Raw genomic sequence first — 27,987 nt, 5'->3', positions numbered from 1 at the left:
ATAGTGTACACATGCTTCACTTTTATTAATAGATGGTACTGGAAGCAAATATGAATGCAAATTTTCCACAAATATTTCTTAACTACCACAAAGAAATTGGTAAATATTTAAAGATTTTCAAACTTTGCCAGAGTATAATTTCATATAAGTCAGAAAGAAATGGTCCATTTAGTTTTGGAAATCATTATATATAACCAGTTATATGTATTCCTATTCCAAAGAAGTTCTACTAGAATGAAAAGAATAACATTTACATTTTATGTTAAACTGCAAAAATTAAAAATGACATATTTTTATTACACAAATATGTGGCCCACAGATGATTAAAGGGTGACACTCCACCAGCACTAACAGTGCAGTTCTCCCAGCCTGGTTGAAAGTTTCTTCTATGGTGGAACACATATGCTGCTTGCTCATTACAAGTAAGAGACATATATAAGTATCTTTTCTCTGTTACAAACTATGTTTCATATATTTAATTTTAAAACCGTCAACTTCATGTGATAATAGTTGTATTTAAGAAGAGTAATGAAAATTTAGCTACAGTTCCAGTTTAAGCATAAAAACCTGTCCCTTTGCAGATAAGCTGGTTTCTATGCACGAGCCATCTGGATACTGAATTATTACTTAATTTTTGTCAAGTGAAAAAACTAACATATTGACACTTAATTTTAAAACCTCACAACACCATGCAAATTGTGCTTTATTACCACCGATAAAACTGGAACCATTTTAATAGCTAAACACTCAGAATGAAAGTTCATAAACAACTTCTTGATTTGCACACTTTGGGATTTAACTGTGTCAAGAGGACATATTCTTGAGGTTCCAAATGCTCTATTTGAATGCGTTTATAGTGACTAACTCAGAACTATAATTATTTTACCCCGTTTATTCTTATTGCTGGATTTTTTTTCCTTTTGGTCTCAAAAATGTTCTATTCTTTCTTTGTATTTGCTTCTTAATGTATCTGAACCAAAAAAGAAAAAAAAAAAAGATATATTTACGGAACGGAATAAAAATCAAACGAAGGTAGACTAGAGATGTAAATATATAACAATTGAGAGTAGAACCTCATGCTTAATCATTTTTGTTATTAAATCCAGTTCAAATAAATGCTTCACTAGTTTGCAGTACGTGGGTTATTTTTGTTGATTTTTACTTGATATTAATTTGATCAAAAGGCATGGAAATAAAACAGTTGCAAGCCAGGCGTGGTGCTGCACGCCTGCAATCCCAGCACTTGGGAGGCTGAGGCAGGAGGATCGCTGTGAGTTCGACACCATCCTGGGCTACATAGTGAGTTCCAGGTCAGTCTCAACTACATAGTGAAACCCTGTCTCAAAAAAGTCAAAACAAAAAAATTTGCAATAAAGGCGCTTGAACATAAATAATTCCTTAATGATCCACACTTCAGTTGATTTAGGCTCATGAAAATGTCTATATTAAATTTGAAAATGTATCTCAGATTTTCTATACTGACATAAATAATTTTATTTTCAGTTTTCACAAACTTTGTCTATGTAAACATTTTAAAATTCATTAAGATTCCTTCAAAGATTCTTTAGAAAGAAAAATTAGACTTATTAAGATCTTTCAGAAAGCAATATTTTAGAAGCATATTTATACAGATGTCTAAATTCATCCATATCCAAATTATTGGGTTATGATTCACATGACTTAAAAAATATAAGGGAAATGTATAGGTATACATTTTTAAATATTAATTTTATTGATGCATTTAAGGTATACAATGTAAATGACATTCATCATTGGAAATTTGCAGCTTTACATAATCCATGGTGGTTCTCATTCTTTCCCCATTCCCAGCCCTCCCTTCAGCCCCTCACCCCTCCCAATCTACAAAGATTTTGTTACCATTTTTCTTTTTCTCACATTCATTCCATTCCCTCTTTCTCTTCCCCCACATGCCCCACTTCCCCTTCCCCTTTGCACCTTTTCTTCCTATACATTTGATAGATTGTAGATGTGTCTCTTGCAGGTTAAGTGAAAAAAAAATCATTCTAGTTTCATGAATGATCTAAAATATTTTATTTCCTATGACATTTTATCATAAATAAAAAAGTTGGTGCTAGGTAAGAATGTTTATGTCTCCCTAAAATTTGTACGTTGAAATCTTTATCCCCAAGGTAATGGGTTTAAGAGGTGGAGGTCTTTGGGTAGTAAATAGATCATGAAATGGACAAAAAGTGATCTTTTGAAGGAACTTTAGGGTGTGATCTTGACCCTACCATCTTGAAGACAGAAGGTATAATTTGCTCTCTATGAAGATCAGTCCCTCCACATTTACAAACGTGCTTATGCTCTGATTTAGAACTTATGTCTGCATCAGTGAAAAAGAAATATTGTTTCTAAGCCATCAGTGCACTACATGTTTTTCCTCATTGAGTTTATTGGTACATTTTAGGTATACAGTACAGTTACATTCATCACTGGGATCTTGTACCTGTACATGACAGGTCTTGGTTCTCATTTTTTTTACCCTTACCTCTACCTTCCCTTCACCACCCCTCCACTCCCCATTTACAAACATTTTATTTCCATTTTACCATCAGTATATGATATTTTTTATACTAACCCAAGTGGAGTAAAACAAATGATGTGAATATAACAGCTAAGCTGGATTGTCAACTTGATTGTTTTCAAAACTACACAAAGGTTTAGGGAAGCACACTTCTGGGTGTATCTGGGTGTGTCATGGAGCCAGCCACCATGAACCGAACCTTCTGAAAACATGAGCGAAAGTAAACTTCTGCTTTAAATTGTAGTGTCAGATATTATGTATAAGCAAAGGAAAAGATGACTATTGGCTTTATATTGTGGACAGCTTGTGTTCCCATTTTTTTTTTTTTTTTTCCCTTTTTTTTTTTTTTTTTTTTTTTTTTAGTTTCTCAATAGTACTCTGGCTAGAAATTGATGTTTCATTTCTTAAATTAAAAATAAATATTTCTTTTGTAGTGCAATATAAAATAATTCTATTGTATTAGTTTCATTATAATGAGTAAATTGGTTGAGATTATTAGCAAATGATAATTTTTAAAATACGTAATAATAATTTTAATATTTTGGAATTTTATGGAACACCAAATGTACATTTGATTCAATAATTCATTTGATGTTTATATGGACTATGTAAATAGTCTCATCATCATTTTTAGGTTTTTGATTCCTCTCTAGTTACATTAAAATATATAAAATATTTAAACAAACTCACCATATTAGATTTATATCTATTCATATCAGTCAGATCATCTTTATTTCTAGGGCATGTATAGTCTTACACAAGCAGAAATAGGTATCATTGTTTAGGGGTTTATCTATTTTAACTATAAAAAATTCAGGTATGAATTTCAAAGTTGAAAATCACAATTAATACACAAGCAATGATGCTTGTTACTTTATCTCCTATACGACTGTTTGTGGGAGACTACAGTATTGACTATGCCCCAATCAAGGCTGGAGTTAGCCCCACAATTGGCTTGTTTATAAAAATGAGTCCAGTTTAAGTGTATGTGCCAAGGCCAGAGTAACTCAAACCCAAATTCTGTTCTCATAACTAAAACCTAATTAAAAGGGAAATGTTCTAATTACAACTCTATATTTTGTCTATTCTGTTCCTAATTTGAGAATGCTTGTCTTGTATAGCCTGACTTACCTTAATTTCCATAGAAACTGCATCACTGCCATCACATAGTTCTGCCTTTGCGTGTAGCCCATCTTTATCCCAATTGACTACTAATAAAAATCGGTGGCTTGGACTGGGCCAGCACCTTTGTCAGTTGCACTGGCTCTGGTCATCCTGGCACCCTGCTTTCTGTCTCTCTTAGTTCTTTTAGTTTTTTTTTTTTTTAAATCAGTCTTGCATCATAAAATGTGCCTGAGACTGAAATCTACTGTAGAGATTTCCAGTAACATTTCAGGGGTCCACAGTAACTGTTGAATTTTCAATTATGTTATCATTTGTAAAATGAAGTCACTGAAATGATTCCTGGATTTTGACGCAGTAGTTGTAAAATTAAAATTCTATGCTAAGAATGAAAATGTTTTCAAGTTAAACATGTATTAAAATAATGATTATATTAATAAATTACATTACCTCATTCTGGACTATTTTATAAATGATATTTAATTCATAGTTATCACAATGACCTAATTATATATATAAATTATATATATATGTATGTATGTATGATACATATGGTATATGATATATATGATATATTATACATATATATATGTATATATATGATAACATGTTTGCCTTCTGAATGATAAGGTTATTTAGGCCATTGTCTTATAAAAAAAACTGTAATTTCCAAATCCAAAAATTTAAATGCATTGTTTCAGTTGTGAAATGAACTATTAATCTTTTAAAGGATGAAAAGATAATAAATACAAAGATTTATTGAACTTCCATATGTTCTAGTACCCAAGAGTTTGAATTTTTTCTTCAAATATTTATTTCTTCATCTACTTATTTAAAAGCCTGAAATTAAAAATAGTTTGAACAATAATACTAAAGAATTCTCTGAGATTTAGAAAAAAATCTACCATTTCAAATATTGTATGATGGAATTACAAGTAAGCATGCTTGTCTCATTAAAATTAATTTAGCAGTTATCCTATAATGTATTTAATACTGATTATATTTTTAAAACTCTTCCTATTACCTGTTAAAAAGGTAAGTTTAACCTAAGTTTCTTTCTCTTTTTGGATGGTCAGACTTTGTTCAGCATCACCTTCAGTCTTAGGCTGTGAACTATATCCTAACCTAGTATATCAACAAGCTGATAACAAGTTTGAAAATATCTTTTGATAATAGATATTTGCACATTAGCCACATACAGGACCCAAGCTTCAGCCAGTTGCAGGCTGCCAATTAATCAGACCATATTCTTCTTCTTTTTTTAAATCAGACCATATTCTCGCATGCTTCCTCAAACAGTGCCCATGTAAGTTAAAGCGTCATTATACCATATCTACATAAGGTAAATGCTGACTGTGGCCAATCAGGTCAACTCTGTGTGAGACGTGTGTGTGTGTGTGTGTGTGTGTGTGTTTCCTGCGGTTATAATGGGGTAGGACCTTTGGAAATGCCCTCATCTGCACCAGGATACTACAAATTGCTTAGGCTTTACTTATCTTTGAAACTACTCTCCCTCCAAATGGGGTTTCATTTTAAACACAAACAGAAGAGCTATGCAGTCTCAAGGTCATGATTTTGATGATGTGAATACATTTTTTCCACTCTGTTTCATTTTAATTTCTAATATAGTCACAGATACAGCTCTTTAAATTTATTTTAAATTCAATCTTTATCACATCAATGATGGAAAACTGAGTTAATAGGAGTTGTGAAAATGTAAATGGAGATATTAACAGTTATTTATTTGCAATCATTTATTAAGCATACAAAGACAAATGTTATAGCTTATGAAATCTGAAGATATAGCATTATATTTAATGAAACACAATACATTTAGTGTATTTCAAATTACTGAATGAGAGAAGGGATGAAATATGTAAGCTAGAAAAATTTTTTTCCAGCTCAAAATACTTCTCATTTTTAGTTCTCAGATTTTCTTAGGTAACATTTTATTACTATTTCATGTAATATAAACTTTTGTAAATTTCACAATTCTGTCCAAATATAATTGCATTTGAAAACTCAAATAGGTTATAACTTAGGAAATTGTATATAAAAAGAATATCATATAACAAGCATAGATTAGAAAACTCATAATGTTTATGTACTGAGTTCACTACCCCCTCAAATATGAACTACAATATTGACAATATAGTTCAGCTTAATAACCCCTCTTATATCCAAGTATTCACTAAAGATAGAAGGAAACTGGAGATTGAGCTAACATTCAATGTCACTGCCACTATTTTTTCTTATAAAAAGGTAATATGAATTATTCAGCTTATAAAATACCTTAACGTTATTTTAAATAATGTTATCTTTTGATCCTTAAGTTAAAATAGGAGTAGTTTATGTGTGTGTGAATGTAAATTAATATGTACACATGCGTCTGGAGGATATAGATAGACAGAGGATAGATAGATATTTCACAGATTCCCACTCTTATACACTATTATGAGCGTATTTGAAGCTTATTTGTTTGCTTGTTGGAGTACAAGGCTATTTTTTTTTTAACATGTTTGGTGCCATAGTATAAAGTTCACACAACCACACTAGGAAATCTGAAAAACAAAAATAAATTTAGCAAAAAATTTAAGCAATCAACCACATTTTAATAGACTATTTAAAATGCAATAATTCAATTTCAAATTATAGTCATGTGAACTAATATAATATTTTAACATTTATTCTGTTAATAAATTGTTTTTCATTTGAGCTTATAATTTTTAATAAAGTAAATATTCTTCAAAATTTTTGACCTTGACATAGTGACATGCAAATAGCCAGTACTCAATAAATATTTTTTTAAGAAGTAAGGCACAACTGATTATTAGGCTTTTGTGTATAAATAGGTCTTCTTTGAAAGAAATTCAAATAAATTTAACTATTCCCTTATCTATCAATGTGTTTTATTTACATTTAGGACTTATTATCATATTGTTAATATGGAATAATTACATTTTATTTAAATTATTGTTTGTAAAATTTTCTGGAATCCAATAAATCAAACAAAGAACTTCAGATATCTTTCATTTTATACTTTTTACATTTTTCTTCATTTTTACTTTCTTCTCATTTTTGTCAATGCCTATGAATTAAATCTTTAAACTAGTCTCCCCTGTAGATATAACGCAAAGGATATTCAGTCTACAAAAATAAACCACAGTATTTGTAAGAAATTTGTATTGCTACTGCCATCAAAATTATGTTGTTGTAAATCTGCTATATTGTATAATATAATTCATATAATTATTCTAAATCAACAACTATCACACATTAGAATATGTTTTTCTGGCACGAGAATGATAGTCTATCAAAAGTAACATCAAGGATAGCAATATAGTTTAAAGTAAAAGTTCATAAAAATCCCAAGAATAATAGATAGTCTAAGCGAACAACTTCTATAACTGAGGAAAACCAATAAGTAAACACATACTTGTAGAATTTAATTATGTATAATAATGCAAATTGTCTCCATGACTTTCAAGTTAATTTGTTAAAGTAAGCACATATTAGTATAGCCAACATCACAGAAAAAAATATAAGAAAGAAAAAGACAAAATTATGTAAACATTCTCTCTAAACATTGCTTATGCACGTTATATTTAAAGCATTTTTGATATAATCTCCTCATTTTTATATCATTTTTTATATAATCTTCTTCCGGACTTACTAACTGCTTAATGACTGCTTGGGAATTTTTATTATATTTCTTAACCATGATGTAGTTATTTAATTTTCTCTTAAGAATACTTCAACTTCTTCAATATTGTTTTTTTCATTTTTGAAACAACAATGGTTAGTGAATAATAAATCCAGGAATTATTCATGGAATCAAATAGCAATTCCTATTGCTCTGGAAAATTCTAGAATATTCATTTTAGAATGTTCTATTGATGGATTAAGAAGAGTCACTCAGCAAATAATTTAGATGGCATTTAATAGTAATATTTAATCAAGAATTCTATGTAGTGACAATGACTCCATGAACTGTATCCATTTTAGAACAGAATGAAAACTGTAGGCATATTAATCTATTTTCAGAGGATTATCAAGTCAATAATATTGCCCTAGGATCTTGAAAAGCAAAAGCTACCTCTGCATTTTTTAACATCTTGTTTAAGTTTTAAGGGATGGTAAAACTGACCCATATTCACATTTTTAATTTGATAAGCATTATAGAGCCCCATATATTTTAATCTGCTATGCAGTATGTTCATAAAAATCCTTAAGTGACCCTAGAAAGTAAATATATCATGTTGTCTCATATTTCAATAATCCTAATTGATAGCAATTTAGGTGAGTTAATTACTTTTAATCATTAAGAAATATTTTTTCTCATTTATTCTACTCTTATTAAATACCTCCATACCTCCAGTTGTTTTGGTTTTTAGGCTATTATGCAGAGAAGGATACTGTACCTCTTATGCGGCTGGTGGTTGCCCATGTGGTTGTGCTGGTTGCTATGGCTACAGTGGTTGTGACTGTTGCAGTGGTAAGGGAGGGGATGATAGTAGAGGGAGGCAAAGTGTTGGGAACATCTGGTGAGTGGAAAAAAACAAAATATAAAACAAAATCATATCATGCAAACAAAAGAAAATACAAATGCTTCAAACAATAAACACATGTATCTTACTTACATTTAGCATTTACAAGCTTGAACAGAATATAGGGTACAAAACTGTACCACACAGGTTCTGTCATTTTTTTTTCACTTTTTCTTGCTCCTTCAAAAGCACAACCTTGGAGCTATGTTTGAGAATAAGCAGATTTTTTGCAATATTTAAAGTGAAATTAAAATGACAAGAATTGATTTATTCACTGAGTCATTTGACAAGTTTGACATGCAGTAGCAAAATATATATAATTAAAATAAAAAAGACATGCTTTGTCAAAGAAATAAAGAAACAACACATACAGAAATAAACACAAATACCACCATATAGGATTAAAGAAATGTTAAGGATAGATGTGTATAAGCTAGTTAAATGCTTTTGGACTTTTTTCTTTTAGGGAAATAATGAGAGGTAATAGGAAAAAAGCAATCTTTAGAAACAAACAAACAAACAAACAAAAGAAGCCAATTGTTATTATTGTTGTTATTTTGCTTCTTCTGTTCTCACAAATAATGTTAATGTATATTTCAGAGGTTTGCAATTCTTACCCTGAAAAGCTGGTAACGCCTTCTAATAATTTTGCAGTACCTGGGAGTCTTTAACGAGTATTGAGTCAAGTAGCATGGAACCCAATATTCTGAAAGTTCTAGGACTTATTTTAATATTGCATACCTAGGGGAAGTTACGGAATATAGACTCGAGCTATAATTTCCAATCCACAATCCTTAATTAGTCCAGTTGCCAAAAATTAATATACAGATTTAAATACAAAGAAAATACAGAAAAAAGAATATCTTAGCTCTTAATGCTCAAATATTCCTTCCTTTTAGTAAAACCAGTGGAAAAATGTGAATTCTAGCAAAGAGAATGTTGAAAGAGTAGAGACACAGTCAAGCTGTGAGAACCTGAGGAAGATCCCCAGAGAGTCAAATCTTGTCTTGAGTGGTAAGGCATATCATTTACACAGTGAGAAATTAGAAACAGTTCCTAAATTACCTGTAATTATTGTGCTAGGGTTTGATTTCACATGTTTGTCACACAGCCTTTATATGTACAGAGTGCTTGACAGATTATTTTGCTATTAAAAGGTTCCCTGTCAGTTTCTCAGTAAAAGCCTTTGGGTCACACCAAACATTTTCCAGTTCTTTACCTCTGATAAATGGCCCTACTCAAGCTGCAGACTCTACCTGCTGAATCCCCTACATTGGAGATGCCAGCAAACAGCATGAGATCACTCTCTTATCTTGAGTATTGATGTTTACACCTGTTTTTCAACAGGGAAAATGATTCCTGGCCAGTCAAATTAAGTAAACAACTTCTGAAAACGTAATGGTGCTACATTAATCATTAGAGAAAATGGGTATTGCCTGGAGTGCAATTTACCATATCATAAACTAAAAGTGACTCAGCAGTAATATAAATGAATTAATATTATGTATGTTTGCACATATACACCTCAATTACTAATTTTTATAATATATTATTTCCTAGCTTTCTTTAATAGTTTTGACAAACTATAGGTAATGAATAGCTTCTAAATTTAAGAATAAAGGTATAATTTTAACTTCTGGTTATCTAAAATAGAAAAAAATATAATCTTTGTTAGCAAAATCATTTGTTCATTAGAATCTCAAAATACACACATTTAATAAATGGTAAGGCCTGTAACTTCCAGAGATGTCAAATATAAGATTAAGCTATAATATTAGTTTACCCCATGTAAAGTCCCTGCTATCACAAAATTATCACAGATTGTAAAATATCAGACAGTGGGCTAAGATAGTGTACTTTAAATTTTATCCTCGTAAGAAAATAACTTTTCTGAATCTACTCTATCACCTTATTGTTAAAAACTGAAATACAAGTAGCAAGGTTTTTTGCTATTCTTTATTTCTTTATTTTAGTTTATGTTAAAGAAAATATTATTTTGATTTTTTTATTCCATAACAATAAGAATGGAAATTCTGAGTTGTTTGGGGTCTATATATTTTCAAGTCTTGTTGGGTGTGCATTCTTTTGTAAATCAGAACGTCCCCTGATTTCCTACAAGTGACAATATGAGTTATACATGTGTTTTTTCCTCTGGGGTACTATTGAAAGAATTAAAAAATGTAGTAGTTGTAATAATTGAACTTCCCAGAATATTTAAAAGTGTTCAGACATATAATCTTTACAAATCATTGTTGGCAGACAGTATAGCTGCTGAATCTCTCCTTATAATCTTCTTCCTCTCTGCCTTCTTAAATTCATGATGCTAAAAGCAAATGGACTGTTAGCAATTTGGTAAAAATGCTTTGGCCAATAGAAAAAACAAAACTAGAAAGTGACTTCTCAAAAGGAAATCTCTCCCTGTCACTGTTATATATTTTAAACTACAGCCATCTCATTGTTTCCTGTGTTTTGAAACATTTTTTACATTTCCTTTAATCATAAGGTTTCTTCATCCTATTCCTTCGTTTCATCATTTATTCATGTTCATTCAATTATTTCAATTTCATTGTGAGAGAATAAAAGCTGAAATAACCTTCATATTCAGTTCTACAAGATTGAATCAGCAATAGTTAAATAACCTATATCTAGTTGGAATTGGTTGAAATTATCAGAAAGACTAAGAAAATTATACACATTTCTACCTTCTAAATAAACTTTGTTTGTTCTTTTAGTCTCCTAAACAACTAGCTCTTGAAGAAAAAAAAAAACTGTCCAGTTTATGTTTCAAACCCAGCACAATTTGAAAGATAAATAAAAATTACCAAATAAATCTGTTACAGCATTATTAATATATAGCTATTATAGGGGATCTAGAAAACAGAACTTATTTCAAAGGATTAACTACTGCAGAAATAAAGAGTGGTGGTATATTTTCATGAAGAAATATAGAGGGAGAAATACTACTAATAATGATTTGCCTCATTTTTAAGCTATCAAGAATCACACATATTTTTAAAATCATTATGCTAGTATTACAATGTTCTAACATAGGATCAGAAAATATGCAGACCATTTTTGTCTCTTTTAAGAAAGCATCTTTTGCCATTTTATTTATGGAACATAAATATGATAATTCATATGCAAGGTAATTATGCAAATTAAAATGCAATTAAGGGAAACTAATTCAATAATAATTATTTATGAAGAAAATAAGAAAAATAATGTATTTTATAGTCATAGTATAAGTAATATAATTATTTATTGGATAAAAATTATTTGAAAACTGGAAATAAAAAATATCTGGTTATGAACAGATTATTTTATATCAATTATATAGATACAATATAATTCCAGAAAAAAGACATTTCAAGGGAGTTCTTCATTACTAGACTAAAGCTCAGTATATATTAATACTATATATACACACACATATATACATATATATCACTATTTACTAAAATAGCAAAACTCAAAATATTTGAATATTTTGGATGAGATATTAAATGATTTCATAGAATTCAATTATTCATTTGCTGAATTTATTTATTTTTTGTTTGTTTGTTTTTTGAGGCAGGATCTCACTACGTAGTTGAGACTGACCTGGAACTCACTATGTAGCCCAGGCTGGTAACAAACTCACAGCGATCCTCCTGCCTCAGCTTCCCGAGTGCTGGGATGACAGGCGTGCGCCACCACACCTGGCCTCATTTGCTAAATTTAAAAACTATATATAGTGCATGTAATATATAACACTATATATACTTCTTATTTAATCCATATTGCCCCATGTGTGTAAATGAATTATGCATAAGCAGTGTTATATAATTATGTGTTATATAATTTGTGTACAAGTATTTAACTTTTAGGTAAAAAGTTATGAATCATATAGAAGCACACATACAAATGTGCAGGTTTTTAAATGGACAAATGTGAACATTTGTATTGATAGGGAAAAGAAAAATAATGGTTCCAAGGCATGAAAATAGCAGCTTATAACTTTTCCTATGGATGTTGTGAATTATTATGAATTATACTTTTCATTTGTTACATACGTAAAGCACTCACAGTGTACAAGGTAAATTCTAGAGTCTCTTTATACTAAATCTAGTCAATTGAACAATTGTACGTTAGTGCAGACAAATTCTAAGCTGCAAAATGTATTTAAGAAGTGAATGTTGTGGTACAAAACGAATGTAATGCAAATATCAGGTTATTTCTATAAAAATGTAGCACCTGCAAAACCACAGTCTAAGTTTGAACAACAACACTGTTGAAAAAGAAAAGTGAAAATGTGTCCAAGTATCACAACTAAACCTTTTTGTGCCAACATTTAGTCCATCATCTCTTGCGCTCAGCCCACATGACTATAACATGAAGACTTCTATCCTCCAATGTTTTAAGGCAGCTGCGAACTTCAGACTTTTTGTGATAACAGGGAGTGGAGGTACTCAGAGTATAATACACTTAGCTTGTCTTCTTTACTTCTCCTAGTACCAGTTAACATATGGAACATGTTTAAACTCAGTATATGGGAGGAAATTTGCCCTTGGCACAAGTGCCAGAGGTTGATTTGTCTATATTTTGTGCCATCATAACATAACATTAGCATGCGTCCCAAGTCATTATATTAGTTCTTCTCTTTTCTTTCCATCAATCAGCTCCTAGTTTAAATAGCTTATCATTTGTAAATTGTCATCCAATGCTACCATGAATTAATATTTTCCTTCTCTGTATTTATAACAACTATGCCAGTATACATGGTTACTATATATTATATCACAGTTGTGTTTCTGTGTGTTTCACCTGAGTAGACTAAGTCTTAGTTTTTTTTTAAATACCACTTTGTCTTAAAACAAGCATACTCTGATCCCACCCTTCATTAGCTTTCTATCTCAAAATAGCTCCCTTTTCTTGATGATACTAGGAAAATGCTATGATCATGACTCAGCCTAATTTCCACCTGCTCTGTGAACACTGCCTCTACCGACTAAGCCCCAAAGAATTTTCTTTACTCTCAATATCCTTTCATACTTTAGCTACTGCTTCCCTCCTTCTGTCCCACCAGTGCCCCATGACTATGACGCTTCTGTCCATAGCAGGCTATTGCAGGCAATTTGAGAGTAACACGGATCCCACTGGCTACTGACCCCTCTCTCCTTTGGTGGGGAACATATCAAAACACATGGCACGCTCTAGTAACATTTTAAAACTTGTACTGATTTTTATGTTGAATATATAAATCATATTTTAAACACTTGTTAGTAATATAGTATACAGAATATTCACCAAGGCTGCTTGTGAAATCAGTGGTTGAAACCTGAGATTCTACAATTTTCATCTGACACTTATTAAAGCACATTGCTTCTACTTTTTCTGTGAAGAAAACAAAATGAAAAAATGTATCCAGGGTATACTTCTGTGCTTCTTAAGGGAACCGAGCTGGATTAGGCAGGTGCTTTATAAATGCTACCACTTATGATAATCATAATGTCAATAGATACGATACATCACAAACTAAGCCTAATACATGGTTAAAATCACTACAAAAAGTTTTCCTCTTATTTGTTATGAGGTGAATTTTTAGCAAGTCCTGTTAAGTCTAAACTATTACTACAGAAAATAAAACAGGAGCATCCTGAAAAAAATCTTATTCTAAATGAAGATTTTCAGTGTTTTTCAAAGTGTTTATGCTCTAACTCGTATCATCCAATTAAAATCATATAGTTCCTTTCTTTACATTCTAATGATGAAACAAAAAAAATGAAACCACTCTTTGTTATTGCAGCTTATTAGAGCAGAAGCAATCCCGTATAACCCTGTCAGAATGAAATCAGTTTCAACAATCATTGTATACAATAAACTGAGGAGTAGTACAGCACCTTTTTTCCAATAACGAGCATTTCAGGTTAAAGGTATGCTCAGTTTTCTACAAATTCAGTGTACAATAATTTCTAACTTGTCAACCTATTTTGCTTTGTAGCATTTTCTCTTTTTTAAAAATGGCATTCAGAGTGGATTTTCGAAGCAAAATTAGGTCTAAAAAGACCCCAGAAGCCCATGCTGCTTATTTCTCTCCAAAGACCAGTGTTCAAATAGCGAGCAAAACTGCTACCAGGTAGTGTGGAATCCATATGTTTAATTCCTGCTACATGTTACTAACTACTCCTTCCACTCCAGCATGGTCACAAGGTAATCAACAAGCCAAGAGCTATTAGTGGAGATGCGCAAGGGTTAGAACTCTATGGATAATAGAAATAGTGATGTGTATCTTTTTTATTAGAAAGTATTCATTTTTCTTTACATCAAAAAACAGAAAATCCTTAATCTTTTGCTACTAATTCCATTGCCACTGGAGGCAATAATAAGAGGAAAGTTGATTGTGTTTGCTTTTACTGAGCAAGAGAATAAGGGTGTGTATCTGCTCACAAAACATTCTGCTGCATATAGCAGCCTATTTGGATTAGACCACAAAAGTTGATAGCAACACTGAGGCTCTTACCTAAATGACAGCCACCAGATTCACTTGGCCTTAGCACACCACTGAGCGACTTTTCAAGAGTCACAGAGAAACCTCAGGTGCTTCATTAAAAGAAACTTTTTGCAAAATAAGGTTTGAACAAATTCCCTTCCATCATTATGGTAGCTTCCACTGGCTGCTTATACCAAATGGAATCATTACACAATTATAATAATAAACTACTCTTAAATATGAAAAGTGCTGCAACTTCAGCCGTAGGTGACAATTACAAATATTGTGAATAAAAACAATATGTTATTTGAAAAAGCACATGCTTTTTTCTTTGAAATGATTTTAACACTTCAATCTGATAAAAATAGAGTGATTTAAAGTAAGATGAAAATGCGTTTGACATGAATGATCCTATCTTCTTTACCTACATCAACATCTGAGGATTTTCCTAAAAGAATTTTATCTAAATCGGCTGATTCAATGATAATATTATTCAGTTCATTATAAAAATCTTAATTCAAATCTGAAAATACAAATGAGGAGTGTGCTATATTAGAAAACCACCGACTGAGGAATCCAGATATTTTGACTTTTCATATAGGGTCTCTGGTGAAATAGCTGAAAGGCATTTTGCATATTTATTCTCTGTGCATCTATGCTTCCTAATCTAAAAATTGAAAAGTTTAGACTCTATTATTTATATACAACTTTTCAAAGCAAGTTTTGACCAGTGGTAGATCACAGATGATCTTCTGAAAGCAAAGTATTTTCAGTGAAGAGAATTATATTTTAAAAAATATGAATTTAAGAGATATTCTTAAAGTTGTTGGTTTAGGTTCAAATTGAAATTATATAAACTTACAGTGGTGTGTTAGATTTCCTCTTTCTACTCTGGGATGAACTTGTGTGTCTGAAAAAGCTAAAGGATAGCCTAAATGTGATAGAAATGCTAACGTTTAGTATATACAATTAGGCTTACTATCCACCCATATTAAAAATATACCATGCTTATGTGTAAAATTTCTATCACATTTCTTGTTTGATACTATTTTTCATGTTTCATTCGACAAATGAGTAATTTAACTCATATTAGATTATAAGTTGATTTCCCTGTATAGACTTTTAAAAATTTTTTCTATGCTTATCTTTAATCCATTAGTTAACACATAAATTCCACAGAAGATGGATTCCTGAATCCTGACTGACTAAACTGCTCCAAGTTTGTTGATGGTGAAGAGAGTACCCAGAGATATATCTAAAATAATTTAACAATTTAGAAGGATTATAATTTGGTAAAATATGCATTTAATTATAAAAATCATATTTTGAATGAAAATAATCTGGAAATATTACCAATCCTTGTTATTATTTCCTAAGACATAATTAATATCTTAAATAATATGTTTTAAATTTAAGAGAAGCTGGATCCTCATAAAAGTTGAAAAATTGTCACTAAACAATTTAGAAAGTATTGCACAGAACTAATTTTAGTGAAATCTAACTTTCACATACATGTTTTTTAGTTATTAAGTACTAAAAGGAAATGAAGTGAACTCAAATACATTTAATATTGCAATAAATAAATACTCATTTGGAAGATGACTGAATCACTGTGGATATATAATTGACTTTCTGTTAGATGTGAGGGTTGAATGGGAAAAGACATGGGTCAAGGGACAAGTGACCCGGAGGGGTTTATTTCCCTACCCAGCTGTTTCCTTTCCTCTCTGCTTTCATGTCACCATTATCAGTATCTGTCCTCTGCCCAGGCCCTTCTACAATTTCATGCTTGCCTTGGAGCCAGAGTACCACAGAGGTAAAATAAACTTCTCCCCCTTAAGTTGCTTGTGTCTCATTGATGAGAAAGTGACCAAGAAACCAAGTAAATACATTTTTCCACTTTGTATCATGAAAACTGAATGTTTTTATTTTGGTAACCATGGGATATCACCTTTTACACTGATTTTTCTCAGAAGTAAAGGGATGTGTATCTATGGACATAAATGTGTATTGTATGTTTGTATATATGTGAACTTGGTTGTGTTTTATATGGATATATGTATGGATATATGAATATAAGCATATATGCAAATAATTAATGCATTTAAATTTTTACTGTTTAGAAGAGAGGGTGAGACAGAAATTTAATCATCAAAGAACTATTTATTAATAGCCTACTATTTATCTAAAAGCTATGAGTTCATAGATAAGACACACAAAATCACTGATTTAAAGTTCTTTCTTCCATATATATGTGCATATATATATATATATATATATATATATATATATGTTTATGTATATATATATAATATGTTTATGTATACTCATACATTATATAGTAATTAGCTGCTTAATAAAATGGAAACATTCTAAAAATATATATGAGAACAAATTTAATATTTTGGGAACACTATATAGTATACTCTCACAAATCTATATGTCAGAGGTCAGTCATTTGACATAATTTCTGATTAAAACAAAACTTATGAGGTAGCTGCTGCTGGTGGTAAGTCATGGCATGTTGTTTTACAGTAATTTTTAATAAGCAAAAGGGTTACGCTCTGAATAACAGTGTAGTACAGCCAACATATAAACAAGCAATGCAGTCATTAGTATTATCAAACACCCAATTGTATGTGCCATATTCTTAACCACTAGAGAGCAATGGGTTTGTTTACATGAGCATCACCACATACAAGTGAGGAACTCATTACGCTACAATGTTTTGATGTTCCCAGTGCCATTAGGTGATAGGGATTTTTCAGCTCCATTTTAAAGTTATGAGACTACCGTTGCACCGCAACCATGAACTGGTCAAAACGACATCAATTAAATACATAAGTAAACAGCTTTGATGAGTTAAATACGAATAAATGTCACCTAGAAAATTAAAATAAAGTGATATGAGGGCCGGGGATTTAGCTTAGAGGTTCGGAGGCCTGCCTTGCAAGCGCAAGGACCCGAGTTCAATCCCCGGTACCAAAAATAAATAAATAAACAAACATTAAATAAATAAATAAAGTGATATGGGATTGGGAACTTCTTTTGATAGGTATGGACAAAAGGGGCCCTCTAAGAAGACTAATTTAATCTGAGGTTCGAATGACAAGAGTCAGTTCTGACAAGGCATTACTGACAGCATTCTTTTTCACTCCTTACATAAGTATTCAAACACAAGGTCCCTAAAAAAAGAAATGAACTCGATGTCTTAGATGAGTTGAAAGAGGACCAAGGAGACAGAAAGAAGTATGTGCAGAGTGCCAAGAGATGCCACATATATAGGACGTAGCCACCATACTCAACTGAGCTCAGTAGAATAATGAGGGGTTGGGTTTTACACTAAGTGTGATGACATGCCTTTAGGTGATTTAAATGGGGAAAAGATATGAAGGATTAAACATTTAGCAGGTTTATATTTTTCAGTTGTGTAGGAAGTAGATTTAGGCAAGGAAACAATGGCCATTAGGAAATGTTTCAATATCTGAGACAAGAGAGGAAGATCGAGAGAAATGGGCCTAATGTAGCACATTCTGGAAGCGCACTAACAGCGTTTGCTTGTGAGTGAGAAGAGGAACCCAGGACAGTTCGTAGATTCTAAAACAAGTAACATAAAATGATGCTACAATGTTTGTGAAAACTGCACTGGAACAAGCTGCAAAGCAGATTTATTTAAATTCTATATTGCCTGTTTAGCTATGCCATTTTTTTCTGAAAACTTCTGAATTTTTCTCTATGAGCCATCACATATTGCTTGAATTCTCAAACACATAAGCCAATTGACGCACATATAGGTGGGTAGAAGGACTGCATTTTGTAAAGGTACAGCCAAGACTTATTTCCACATAAACAAATCTAGCTTGAATGCCATGGAGTCTATCCTTCCACAGACTAAACTATAACGATACTACTAAGAGAAAAGATTATATATAAAAAGTGCGAGAAAAATGATGGTGTTGTATGGTGAAATTTTTGAATGATATACTCTTTTCTCTTATGCAGGAGCAAAGATTTTTATCATCCATATTTTAGTGAGGGGTCTAACAAGACCTGCAGGAACATTTATTTCAAAGTGGTGTATCCCTGTGATATTTTTACTGAGAAAGCTGAAACCTTAATTTATCCACTTCATGCTTCTCTTAAAATGAAGACGTGGAATCTAGGTCCAACTCCGTATTGAGTATGCCCCCACACATGCCCTTTTAAATATCTTATAAAGCAAAGAGCATTCTTGTCACCACTGTTTTATTTCATCCCTCTTTTCTCTGCAGAGTTCAACAGCATATTCATCCAGTCAGAGGTGTGCCTTTCCTACAGGCATCAGAGCTTTTCCTATGTATTCATGTCCAGAAATGATATGTTTTATCTCAAAGATTAAAGAAAGTACTGTTTTAAGAATCATCCAACTAGTTACTGCCTGGAGACTCTCAACCAGAGATGAGAGCAGCAACCATAGAGCTCTTCCATTAGCACACTGTTTGTCGCTCCATATGGGAGTCTTTTTTACCCTTTTCTTCTCACACCATATATTTTCCAGCTATGCTTCTAAAGAAAGCTGCTCCAAAGGAAAAATGCTCATTATGAATCCACAGAATTAATTTACCAACTGGTAGGTCTGTTTCTTTGTGAAGGAACAGATTTTAGTTGAATCCCTTTTTAATGTTTGCTAGGCTGTACAGCTGTCCATTATCCATGCTTCTCTTTTCTGCTCCACACCCACTGATAGGGACTCAAATATTCATTCTTTTTATTCCATGGTGATTTGAAGGATAACCTGGCCTAACAGTACAACTGAACCAAAAATTTATGTAGCCTTCCAATGCTTCCAAATTTTTTTGTTTCTGGATAGTTGAAATAATAAATTCATGTCATAAAAAGCTTCCAACTTTTTTAGTTACACATTTTCTGTGAAGCACAGAAATACTGCTTTCATTTTATTATAATGAGTACTCATTAGCTTCCAAAATATTGCTAATCATGATATGAATATGTGGAAGATATGTCCCTGTAATAAGGATATTTCTACTATCACCATGGTGCTTAGTTATACAATGATATAAGTTTAAAAACAAATTTAAAATATTACTTTATGATACTCCTAAACTATTTCAAAGTCATGAAAATATTCATGCATAATGTGTTATTTTGCTAAATTGAAGGAAAACTAATAACCCTAAAATTGTATTTATTTTGTGAATACATTTTAAGTACTTGGAAGAGTAATGGATTAGAAAGGTGTATTAAAGTTCAAGGCACCCCCCACTCTATGACTCAATTAGCTTCTCTTACATGGGACACAAGTTATCTGCAGTGGAGAATCAGTACCTAGAATGGAAAAAGCCTGCATTTTACCTGGCATCTGGATGAGACATAGGCCAGAAAGAGCTACACGACTTCCATGCTTGGCTGTCAGCACAATAGTTAGTCTGTATATTTGCTTATACAGATTTTTGTATCTGAGTATTTTTAATTTATTGTTAATAAAATCTGAGTGAATGGAAAGTAACATTCATTGTTTTTTAAAGCTCAAAAGGCAGATTTAATAGCTTAATACCATTCAGTAGACCAAAAACACATAGACATTTGCAGCACTCATATTGTTACTATATTTTTTTTAAATTCAAAGCATTTTTTTAATAATTGTTCCCACCTAAGAACAATAAAATGTGATGATCCTATTCTATTTATGTGTTCCTTTTAAAGTTAGTTATTCTGGAAACATTTAAAATAAAAAATAATATAATTTTCATCAGCATGTATTTTAATAGACACATAGATGAGCAAACATCATAAATTTCAGAGATTGCAATACAGAAACTGTTATAAACTGGCAGTATAGAAAAGCAGGAAAATTTTTTTATTCTATCTCACTGTATACTATCATAATACCAGTTATAGAGAGTAAAGATGAGATTTTCTAGAAAAACATTAACATAAAATGTGGAAAGGTCTTAATGGCTTCAAAAGCAGACTATCAAGATTTATGACAATTAATTAATGAATTCTTTCAAATATTATTTATTCAAAGAAAAATAATGAACTAATAGATTAAATTAGAGCAGTGGCAAAACAATTTCAACACACATAAATTTGAAGAGGAAGGCGTTATGTCATGAAAGCTTTCTGGAATGATGCATCTCAACTTCATTATAACTGTCAGAAATCTGAGTTCTCCACTGAAGCTCTGATGTGACTCCCTGCCATCCCATCCTGCCATCTGCACCTGTGATCATAAAACTACTGGTCGAAAGACTAATGATCTAGTCGAAATTTTCCACTTGTATAATTGTATTTCTTTATATATCCTGAGGGGGGCACCGTGGCTAGAAGAGACACAAGAGCATTCCAGTATCTTCGTCCATCTTATAATTGTATTTGGAGGAATGGTTGTGAATTTCTCTAGTATGAGTTTAAAGAAAAATAAAAAACACACAGAAAGTAGAGAAGTAAGAAGATTCAGATTTGGAGAAATGTGATAGTCTGTGTTTGTCACTCTCTGTAGAAAATTTTTCTCAAAATTTCCTAAGATCCATATATTTCTGACATCTTCAAAAGGGAAAATTTTAATCAGTTGATCATGAATAAGATTAGCCTAAGGTTAGTAGCAATTTCTTGCAGCCACTTTTCCTGTGATAAATAAGTGTCTGCTATGTTTTCCATAAACAGTGAATACAATATGGAAAGTATTTGCTTGAGGAGAAGATATTTTATTTAAATTCTCTGAACTTGATGTTGTACTAGAAAAACAAGAATGATTACAACTGTCATATTTTTCATTTGCTATAAAGTTGAATTTTTAGCATTTCCCTATTCCTTAACAATAATTTGATTTTTTAAAATCTTCCAGTAGTGTTAACTTAGTTTGTTATCTGAATACTTTTGAGGGAAGATTTGTGGCAACAAATTGGATGCAATTTTTCAGGAAGGCTTTGAGTTGAGTTGGCCTTTGTATACTGATACTGATAAAATTATAATGTTAGATGTCTTTGCATCACGTACCTGGTACTGTGCTATATACTCTCATTTATGGTGTATGTCACTTGTTTATGAAGAAAACAAATGTTTTGTTACCATTTTAAAAAATTGTAAACACTCAGACTACATTTGCAAAGTGTGATCATGTATATGTTTGTGTGACTATCTTCCAAGGTAACATTTTTCTACTCTGTTTTAATTATTTGAATGCATAATTTATCTTCCACATTAAACTATAGTCTTCTTGAATGCCATTCACCTTTGCCTCTTACTTTCTCTGCACTCAAAAGAAAATCATTAAATATCTACTCTCCAAATCAATGAATTGTTCTCTTGATCAGTTATCCAAAGTGAACATACTATTTCAAAGAAATTTAATGATGGATGATGTTTCTAAATAAATACGACATAATAACAGTGAGAACAAGAAACCTCAATGCTTTTATAAGGATAGAAAATACAAGAAATAACTATGCTCACACAGGCATGTTGCTGTATTCCTGTAATCCCAGCACTCAGGAGGCTGAGGCAGGAGGACCACAGTAAGTTCAAGGCCAGCATGGGTTACACAGAGAGTGCAAGGTCATCCTAAACTACACAGCAAGACCCTGCCTCAAAAAATAAAACAATTAAACAAGGAAACAAAAATAAATTACTATGCTTACATGAATTAAGTAGTATGAGTATGGCTACTAATTTAATAGGTTAATTTTCCGTTCAAGAGATTATTAGTGAAAGTGCCCATTTCTCTTTTATTGAATTCTCTAAGTGTAAATGTTACATAGCTACAATTTTTTTTTTACCTTACAGCTGTTTGCATGTTGTCTTTCATTACCCCTTTGATGGTGAACTTCAGACTGTTAATTTTATTCTACCATCTGCAGTCCTAATGTTACAATTTTCAAAGGTATATTTAAGAAAAGGAAAATTCTTCCACTGCAGGTAACAAAAACTATCAGTGTTAATAATAACTAACTATGGCAATATTTAAATAATGCATTTCCATTGACATTCAAAGAATAAAATCTACTAGTTAGGATGGTGTCTAGATAATATGATTTCACAACAAAGTGCTTAGACTTCTATCAAGTTAAGAATCAGTAGAACCTAGTCAACTGTAGTAGATTTAGACATGAGCCTCAATTCCTGAAAAAGCCTGTATGCTACAGATCTATTAAATTATCACAGCTGATGTAAAATCAACCTCGGTGTAAAAGATGAAAGGGTAAAGTTCTCACAAATGATCTCTTATCACTCCACTCCAAAATGCATACAGCATTCTTTATAGATTGAAATGCCACTCAACTTTCATCATTTAGTGTGGTTTTTGGAACAGTCAAATCATTGAGAGAGAGAGAGAGAGAGAGAGAGAGAGAGAGAGAGAGAGAGAGTAGCTTTTATATTTATACAACCAATGACTAATGAAACATTATATTCAATGTGCTAAGGGGAAAAAGAACTTTAGTTTGTAATGAAGCCAATTGGACCCCTTTTTAAACACAGTGTAATATGGTTTCACTGTTTCATCGAGCCTCTCATTACTTGTGTCAATAATCCTAGGTAAACTACTGTTGAACTCCACTGCATTTATCTAGCAGCATGAATAGCATTAATCTATGGGGTGCTTTTGATGAATTGGAGTTCAGAAAGCAAAGCCAAAAATGACTTCTTACAAAGTGCTTAGAGAAGTACTTATTAGAAATATGTCAACTGCCACCTACCTAAAAGTAGCTTGGCTATTTAGGAAGCCATGCTGTTGACTAGCTTGCAAACATTGAGAAAGTATATAAATTTTCTCCACTGGATTTACTTTAAAAAAAAGTGACATACTTTTCATCTGAGTATATTATTTCTTCTGTCACTTCCTTTCTAATTCTCTATATTTTTTATATTGTATTGCTTTCAGTGCAATGTGACATGCTATAAAACATGCCCCTAGGTTGTCAGAGAATGCTAGGCGAGAGAAACTCAAAGAATTTAGAGCGACTCAGACAGACTAATGTGGCTGCATGTTCTAAACATTGAGATGGCCTAAAGAGGAAGCTATGCTTGGCTCATGTCATAAATAGTGAATTTGTCATCTTGACGTAACCAGTGGTTATTACATCCTCTCTGGCAGGAAGGGTGGCAAGGTTTGTCTACACAGGTTTACACAGTAACTCCAATTTATCATTCTAATTCCATTAGGTTAATCTTTTCCAAAGTTGAACTTTGTACCATTCCTGAGATAATAGAATTTAAACTCCATTCTGTTTTCCAGATGTTTATATGTGAACAGAATTCCCTGATTGTCCTCATATGCCTATCATAGAAATGTCACATTAAAAATTTAAACATTTTGTAAAACTAATCCAAACATAATAGTATTATATCATTATTTCATATTTTCTCTAATATTTGGTGCATCATAGCAAAATAAAGACCTCGAAAAATATATGTCAGATTAATTTTTCATTTGTGAAGATTTAGGATCAACTCCCTCCATCCCAACCCCTTTTTTTTATTTTTGGTACTGGAGATCGAATTTGGGACCTTACACTTGCGAGGCAGGTGGCAGCACCACTGAGCTAAATCCCCGGACCATCTCCCCAATTTTTTAGAAAACTGTAAAAATAATCCATGACTCTTATTATATGCTATCAAATTCATGGGAAACATATCAAATAAATGCATTCTTTTCAGAAATTCCAAGATCCACTAGATTTATTACAGCACTTTGTTTTATACAATACTACCTATACATTTTTAGTAATACATACAATAAATAATACTCAGAAAAATTTTTCTCTGTGAACTATGTGAGGGAATTGTTATATTTTCTCAGTTTCTCTTTCTCTTGGAGATTCATAGTGTAACCTCATATATAAATGATGAGAAAAACTGCATTTAAAAATCCTGTCTGATTTTATTTATTGCAGTATTTATCAATCTCATACACAGTCAGCTTCTAACTATACCGTGAATAACTACTGTGGGTTTTGGAGGTTGACACAAATGGTGATTCTTTTCACTCATGGATATTTTATTATAATCAAAAAAGTTATAAAATAAATGCTGTCAAGAAAAATATATACAGAAATTTCAAGTTATTATCTATGAGATATTAATCATTAACATTTTATATATAACTCTGCCTTTGCTATCTTCAATGACAAACTAGCTTTTTTGTACTCAGAGAATAAAATATATTTTTATAATACAATTGAAATTAGCTTAAGGGTAATAGTTTTCATGATTCTAGATTATGACTAAAATATTTACTAATAAAATTTGAAGACAATTATTAATATAATTTACAAAGCAACACCAAATATTAAATAAATTAAACTAATTAAATAAGGAGCTTTTTGCAAAAGATTTTGTATGATCTGATTTTATTTTATTACTATGTTTTGGATCACACTAAAAGAAAATTTTGGAGATATATTCTGAGACATCTTTCCAAAAGAAATGAAAAACCCTATTAATTTTGTTTATTATTCTAAAGATTTTGACAAATTTCAATCACCTCCCAGGTCTTCCATCCTTTCCCATGTGATATTTCCCAAAAGGTACTCACCGTGTACAATGAGGACATACTCTGCGCTGCTTTGGCCGATGGTGTTTGTGGCTTCACATCGATATGTACCATTGTCAGTTTTGTTCAGGAAGAGAATGTTCAACTCCCTGCCGCTCACAACCATTCGATCAGGATCTGGTAATTCTCCACCATCCTTTGTCCACAGAACAGGTTCTGGCCTATTGGATTCAAACATGCACATAGATAAGAAAATATAAATATATATTTTGAGAATTAAAAGAATCAGGCAAGTTATGAACATGCATTAACCATGATATATTTTGAGAATTAAAAGAATCAGGAAAATTATGAACATGCATTAACCATGTTTTGCATAACTATAGGCTAACTTTTGAAAGTCACAAAAGGACTAGCCTCTACTCACTCAAAAGATCTGGAGATGGCAAATGCAATTTAATTTTTGAAAACTTCCATACATGCTTGCAGCACATAATGATTACATTCATCATGGGAAATTGATATATGTGCATAATACATGTGAATACTTTTTACTTCCCTTTTCTTTCCCCGCTCTCCTGTGTCCCTGCATCTAAAATAGATATTATTTTAAGAAACTAATGTGCAGCAGCCACTGCTGGGGCCCTGCCTGGGTCAGGAGCCCAGATTCTTGCTCCTAATGGCTTCCATCTTACATTGCAGGACTCATGCCTGGTCTACTGTATCACGTCTTTCTTACAAGTAAATAGAAATTAGTTTTGGACTCAGAGCCACCATTATGGCACAGCTTATCCTGAAACTACCTGACACTTCTCCTATACCTTCCTTCTCTCACTTTTTGCATTCACCAGTAGGATGTTTTTGAAATTTTCCTTTCATAAAATACAAACATGCACTGCATAGTAACATTTTAGCCAGTGATGGATCACATATACAACAGGCAATGGGGCCATATAAAATTATAATGTTTAGTGATGACATGGCTACCTGAGAATGTAGAGGGACACTGTGATGTTCACACAACAAAGACATTGTCTAGGCTCATGTCTCCAAAACTGGCACCATGCTTAAGTGACATAAGGCTACACTTGCACTAAAGCTCTCCACCTCCTTAACTGTTTTTAGAGTAGTAAAGATAAATAAACCATAGATTCTTGTCTCCAAAGCTTTAAGATTTCTATAATTATTAATGATAAGAATGGTTATTAATATTTAAAATGTGCTTATGATAGTAGTTATCATAGGTTCTTTGTATATATTTCTATAATTCTCAAAAAAATGCATTTCTATGACTATGATTTACTTACTGCATATAAAAATATAGAAAGTCAGAGAGGAGCATAAACCCTGACAAAACTCTGCAGTCAATGCTTCATCTGCTACCTGCTATTTCCCAATGTGACGAATTTTTTTGTCTTTTTAGGCAAAGATTTTCTAATTTAAACTTAGTTTTTTAAATAGTCAGAAAACTTTCTAAAAATCTTTGTTTAATTACCCCCAAAATGTTTATCTGTATTCTGCTATTGTGACTACCATGAAGACAGAGTTGTTGATACGTGATGTCTACAACTAGGAGAAAAATATACATTTTCTGGAAAAAAAACTGTAAAGGGAACAAAACTTGTGAGTGAAATATAATAACCCTGGAAAACTGTTCAAGTAAGTGGATTAGAGATATGCTAAAGGAATTGCTATTCAAGTATTTAGATATTAAAAATGTGGATAGTATAATATTTTGATGTAAAGAATATATATTTTCTTCCTATCCCTAGTTCCTGCCACAATGCTTCTGAACTTCTTGAAGATAGGAGTTCTAGGAGAATATTTCATTCAAATACTTGGTATTTATCTCAGTTCTTTACAGAGCAACTGAATCTCTTGGGATTTCCTGGGTGTTGAGAACAGTTTTTGCTCTAATGATGCGCTCCTATGAGATGTTTTACTGAGGTACACTTGGTGAGCACCTACGTAGTTTCAGAATAGGGGCTACATAATCAAAGGGCTGAAATTTTCAGTTCCACCTGCCTGTGAGACTCAGAATGGGAGAGGGGCTGAAAGTTGAGATAATTGCCAATGTCCAGTGAGCTAATCCATAAGTTCTCTGTAGTGATACTTTCCTGAAAACCTGAAAGGCAGGACTAATAGAGGCTTTGCATTACTCATCATTTCATTGGGAGGTCCCAGGATGTCAGACTTCCAGAAGGCATGGAAACTCACAGCCCTTTTTATATGCTCTAGCTTGGTCATCTCATTTCATGTGTATCCTCTGTAATATCCTATGTAACAGTTGGGTAACTGTAATAATAGGGTTTCCCTGAGTTCTGGGAGTCAGTCATCTGGTAATTATTTAAACCCAAGAAGGAAGTGATGGAAACCTGCGTTAGGAGCTGGTAGATGAGAAACACCATTGACTTACAGTTGGCCTCTGAAGTGGAAACAGTGTCTAAGGCTGGACCCTGGGTGATTGGACATGATGTTTAGGTAGACAGTATCAAGATTTAATTGAATTTTATGCCACTCAACTGCTGTTCTTGGATGAATTGATTGTTGATGAAAAAATTGCTACATATATTTTGGCAATCAGGGTAAAGTGTGTGTGTGTATGTGTGTGTGTGTGTGTGTGTGTGTGTGTGTGTTTTAGTACATTTGCAGTACACAATGTCTACACTCCTTGTGTTGAGTTCATGCATACACAAAACACATCTCAATTCCCATTTTCATCCCCTACACCTACCCTTGCTCCCTGCTCCCTTCATCTCTCATTCCCCTCCCGCTTGGGAAGCTCCATCTCCCTATTTCCAATTCTTCATAT

The 27,987-nt window shown here is 32.1% G+C and overlaps 1 protein-coding gene across 1 annotated transcript in view; it reads right to left on the bottom strand.

Annotated features, from left to right (window-relative positions):
* The window catches only part of Cadm2 (cell adhesion molecule 2), a 241,785-nt gene that overhangs the window by 64,067 nt on the left and 149,731 nt on the right, over positions 1 to 27,987 (bottom strand). Inside the window, exons 7-8 of the mRNA XM_010602876.3 lie at positions 25,218 to 25,396; positions 8,089 to 8,208 (exon numbers count right to left, since the gene is read on the bottom strand). Coding sequence (XP_010601178.1) covers positions 8,089 to 8,208; positions 25,218 to 25,396 — 299 coding nt within the window. The remainder of the gene's footprint in view (positions 1 to 8,088; positions 8,209 to 25,217; positions 25,397 to 27,987) is intronic.

Source organism: Fukomys damarensis, unplaced genomic scaffold, assembly GCF_012274545.1.
Source record: "Fukomys damarensis isolate Sample0158 unplaced genomic scaffold, DMR_v1.0_HiC HiC_scaffold_24, whole genome shotgun sequence".
Classification (NCBI taxonomy): domain Eukaryota; kingdom Metazoa; phylum Chordata; class Mammalia; order Rodentia; family Bathyergidae; genus Fukomys; species Fukomys damarensis.
Note: the sequence above shows the minus strand (reverse complement) of the source record. Positions and strands in the feature narration are given on the sequence as shown.